Genomic DNA, 4,399 nt, shown 5'->3' on the forward strand with positions numbered 1-4,399 from the left:
TATGCTGGATCCAGTGAAACTCGCCAGCAAGTCCTCAGAGATGAGACAGCTACTTTCACTTGTCCTGACCTTCCTGCAGGGGCGAGGATACAAGGGTGAACAAATAACAGATTACTTTAAGATTGAAAAGGGAAGACAAGGCTTAACATTGTCTATTTATTTAACTTTGATGCTTTTACACACCAGGAAATTTACGATTCTAAGTTGAGAACTTCTTTTATTAAGAAAAACAAGCTAACAAACAATCCCCCCCCCAAAAAAAAAAAAAAAAGAAAGAAATAACAACACACAAATAACATGGAAAGAATATCCTGGTGTTCTGGATTACAAATTCATTCAAGCACCTAGAAATATATGTGTGTGCAACACAACACAGTCTACTATTTCTGTGAATTTCCTTCGACTTTTCAGGGGACTTCGATTGTCTGTGGCTTACCTGGTGGCCAGGAGATTTTGATAAGGAATAACAACGCAGTGCTTAAGATCTTAAACTAGAGACCAGCACCCGTCCGGGATCGGCTCCCCAGGAAGAACCGGCTCCGAGCTAGCCACCGACACTGCGGGGGGGACCGGCTCTGAGCTAAGGACCAGCAGCGGGCCGGGGATCGGCTCCACCCAAAGGACCGGCTCAGAGATAGACAGCGAGTGTGGGACCGGCTCTGAGCAAGGGACCCCCACCGGGCAGGGGATCGGCTCCACCCGGAGGACCGGCTCCGAGCTAGGGACCCCCACCGGGCAGGAGATAGACTCCCCACGGAAGACCGGCTCCGAGCTAGGGACCCGCACAGGACAGAGGATCGGCTCCCCCCGGGGGACCGTCTTCCCTCGGGGGACCAGCTCCGAGCTAGGGACCGGCACCGGGCCGGGGATCGACTCCCCCTGGGGGACCGACTCCGAGCTAGTGACCCCCACCGGGCAGGAGATCGGCTCCTCTCGGAGGACCCGCTCCGAGATAGATACCCAGTGAGGGACCGGGTCCGAGCTCGGGACCCGGAACGGGCAGGGGATAGACTCCCCCCGGGGGACCAGCTCTGAGCTAGTGACCCGCACAGGACAGAAGATCGGCTCCTCTCGGAGGACCGGCTCCGAGATAGACACCCAGTGAGGGACCGGGTCAGAGCTAGGGACCCGGAACGGGCAGGGGATCGACTTCCCCTGGGGGACCGACTCCGAGCTAGGGACCCCCACCGGGCAGGAGATCGGCTCCTCTCGGAGGACCCGCTCCGAGATAGATACCCAGTGAGGGACCGGGTGCGAGCTAGGGACCCGGAACGGGCAGGGGATAGACTTCCCCTGGGGGACCGACTCCGAGCTAGGGACCCCCACCGGGCAGGAGATCGGCTCCTCTCGGAGGACTGGCTCCGAGACAGACACCCAGTGAGGGACCGGGTCAGAGCCAGGGACCCCGGGCGGGGATCTCCCCCCGGGGACCGGCCTCCCGGCACGGACCAGCACGGGCGGGGGTGGCTTCCCCTGGGGGACCGACTCCGAGCTAGGGACCCCCACCGGGCAGGAGATCGGCTCCTCTCGGAGGACCCGCTCCGAGATAGATACCCAGTGAGGGACCGGGTCCGAGCTAGGGACCGGCACCGGGCAGGACATAGACTCCCCACGGAGGACCGGCTCCGAGCTAGGGACCCACACAGGACAGAGGATCGGCTCCCCCCGGGGGACCGTCTTCCCTCGGGGGACCAGCTCCGAGCTAGGGACCAGCACCGGGCCGGGGATCGACTTCCCCTCGGGGACCGACTCCGAGCTAGGGACCCCCACCGGGCAGGAGATCGGCTCCTCTCGGAGGACCGGCTCCGAGATAGACACCGAGTGAGGGACCGGGTCCGAGCTAGGGACCCGCATCGGGCAGGGGACAGGCTCTCCCCGGGGGACCGGCTCTGAGCTAGGGACCCCCACCGGGCAGGGGATCGGCTCATCCCGGAGGACCGGCTCCGAGATAGATACCGAGTGGGGGACCGGCTCCAAGCTGGGGACCAGCACGAGGCCGTGGACCGGCTCTCCCGGGGGAACCATCTCTGAGCTACACACCGGCACCGCTGGGGGGATCGGCTCCGAGCTAGGGACCAGCACCAGGCCGGGGATCGGCTCCCCCCGGGGGACCGGCTCTGAGCTAGGGACCCCCACCGGGCGGGGTCGGTTGGGGGTCGGCTCAGTTAGACACCCCCGGCAGGCAGACCGACTTTGGCTGGACCAACTGGCCGGGGACCTGCTCGGCACCCGTTCCACCCCGTGTGCCTCAGGCTCCTGCTGGGAGATATTTCCCAACTGAGGCCCACTTTCCTCCTTTTTGGAGACGGGCTCTGGCTTCCCCTGTAGAGCCGCTTAGGGGACTGATCCCTGTAAGTTTTTCGGCGATGATACCTGGAGGGATTCGTTTCTCGCCGGCCTCGGGGCATGTCTTCTTCCTCTCTGGAGTTCACATCCTCCCCCAAGACGCCGATTCCAAGTCCCAGGGGGCCAGTTTCTTCCAGGACACGCCGCGTCTGCAGCCGGGGCAGCCGGATATCACAGACCCACTCGCTGTGCAGCAGGCGGTGGATAAACTCGTTTGCCGCCATCGGTTCAAAGTCTCCGTGGCGGTTCTGGATCGTAATTTTTCGATAGTCATTGAGCAGAGGCCCCAGATACTTGTAGCAGTCCCTGGCCGTGCCCGTCAGCCTCAGGTACAAGGCCCCCAACGCGCGGACGTACTCGAAATCTTCATTTCTAATGAATTCAAGGACCACGACTTTATCGGGCTGGAGCTGCAGCATCTTCAAGGCGAGGCAGAGGAACGGTGTTGGCTGGAGGTGGGGGCCATAGACACCCCCCACAGACCTCAGTTCCGTGGCTTTTTCCACGAACTGCTCGTCCGTGAGGCCGAAGCACTCCTCCTGCCAGTACTTGGACTGGTAAATTCGAGCCCGGATCATCCTCTCCACCAAGGGTTGCAGGTCGGTGCGGTGGACGCGGTGAGCGTCGTTCAGCGGGCGGTTGGCCATCGTGGGCTAATCACTCTCTTTCAGTGCAACAAGACCGCTGGGAACAGGGAAGGAAAAAGAGAAACTTTCTCCTTTCTCCTTCTTAATCCTTTCTCCTTTCTTCTCCTCTCTCCTCTCTCCTCTCTCCTTTCTCCTCTCTCCTCTCTCCTCTCTCCTCTCTCCTCTCGCCTTTCTCCTTTCTCCTTTCTCCTCTCGCCTTTCTCCTCTCGCCTTTCTCCTCTCCCCTTGAGCAAGAGCAGCTTCCGGACCTGAAGTCTCTCAGGCTGGAAATGCCTTTTTCGAGAGAACCTCGGTTTATATACCCTGCCAAGGCTTGTAGTTGATGTCTGCTCACCCAAGGAAAAAGCTTAACACTTTGGCAAGTTATCACCTGGAGTTCACACCTGCTTAAGTGTCAACACCGTCTTAGCTCGGTCGTCAACTCGACTTTCTCTGACTGCCTCGACAAATTGGCCAAGCCGCAGCTGAGCCAGATCGTCTCCTTTACAAGCCAATCACCTTCTGAAGAATGTAACTTGTGAGTTGTTTAGATATTTAGATGTTAGGAATTAGTAATGTTTAGATGTTTAGAGATGAGTCATATTCTTAGGGCTCCAGTTTCAAAAGTGGCTGAGTCGGATGCCCATCAGTTGGGGAATGGTTGAATAAGTTACAGTGTATGAATGTTATGGAATAATATTATTCTATAAGAAATGATCCACAGGATGATTTCAGAGAGACCTGGAGAGACACAAGCTGATGCTTATCTCCCGCTTTTGTTTTAGACACAGGTGATCCTGATTTCTCAGGAAGGAAGGTGAAAACACCAAAATAGAGGTAATCACGCCCTCCCTGACTACTCAGTGAGGTGACAACACCAAACTGGATATTGTTTTTTTTTCATAATTATAACTTTTTATTGACAGAACCCATGCCAGGGTAATTTTTAAATTTTTATTTTATTTATTTTTATTTTATTTATTTTTTATTTTTTTAATTAATTATTTTATTTTATTTATTTATTTTTTTGGCCAGGGTAATTTTTTACATTATCCCTTGCACTCACTTCTATTCCGATTTATCCCTTCTCTCCCTCCATCTCCTCACCCAGATGGCAGGCAGTCCTATACATGTTAAATATGTCACAGTATATCCTAGATACAATATATGTGTACAGAACCGAACAGTTCTGTTGTTGCACAGGAAGAATTGGATTCAGAAGGTAAAAATAACCTGGGAAGAAAAACAAAAATCCAAATAGTTTACAGTCATTTCCCAGTGTTCTTTCTTTGGGTGTAGCTGCTTCTGTCCATCATTGATCAATCGAAACTGAATTATATCTTCTCTTTGTTGAAGAAATCCACTTCTATCAGAATACATCCTCATACAGTATCATTGTTGAAGTATATAATGATCTCCTGGTTGTG

The 4,399-nt window shown here is 54.9% G+C and overlaps 1 protein-coding gene across 1 annotated transcript; it reads right to left on the reverse strand.

The window, feature by feature from the left end:
- Positions 1–2,165: 2,165 nt before the first annotated feature.
- On the reverse strand, positions 2,166–3,083 carry LOC100929162 (pre-mRNA-splicing factor 38A-like). Its single transcript, XM_031962644.1, has one exon. It carries the CDS (start codon positions 2,991–2,993, stop codon positions 2,166–2,168), a length of 828 nt encoding a protein of 275 aa, XP_031818504.1. The 5' UTR covers positions 2,994–3,083.
- Between the last annotated feature and the right edge of the window lie 1,316 nt (positions 3,084–4,399).

The sequence above is a fragment of the Sarcophilus harrisii genome, chromosome 1, assembly GCF_902635505.1.
Source record: "Sarcophilus harrisii chromosome 1, mSarHar1.11, whole genome shotgun sequence".
In the NCBI taxonomy this organism is placed as follows: Eukaryota; Metazoa; Chordata; class Mammalia; order Dasyuromorphia; family Dasyuridae; genus Sarcophilus; species Sarcophilus harrisii.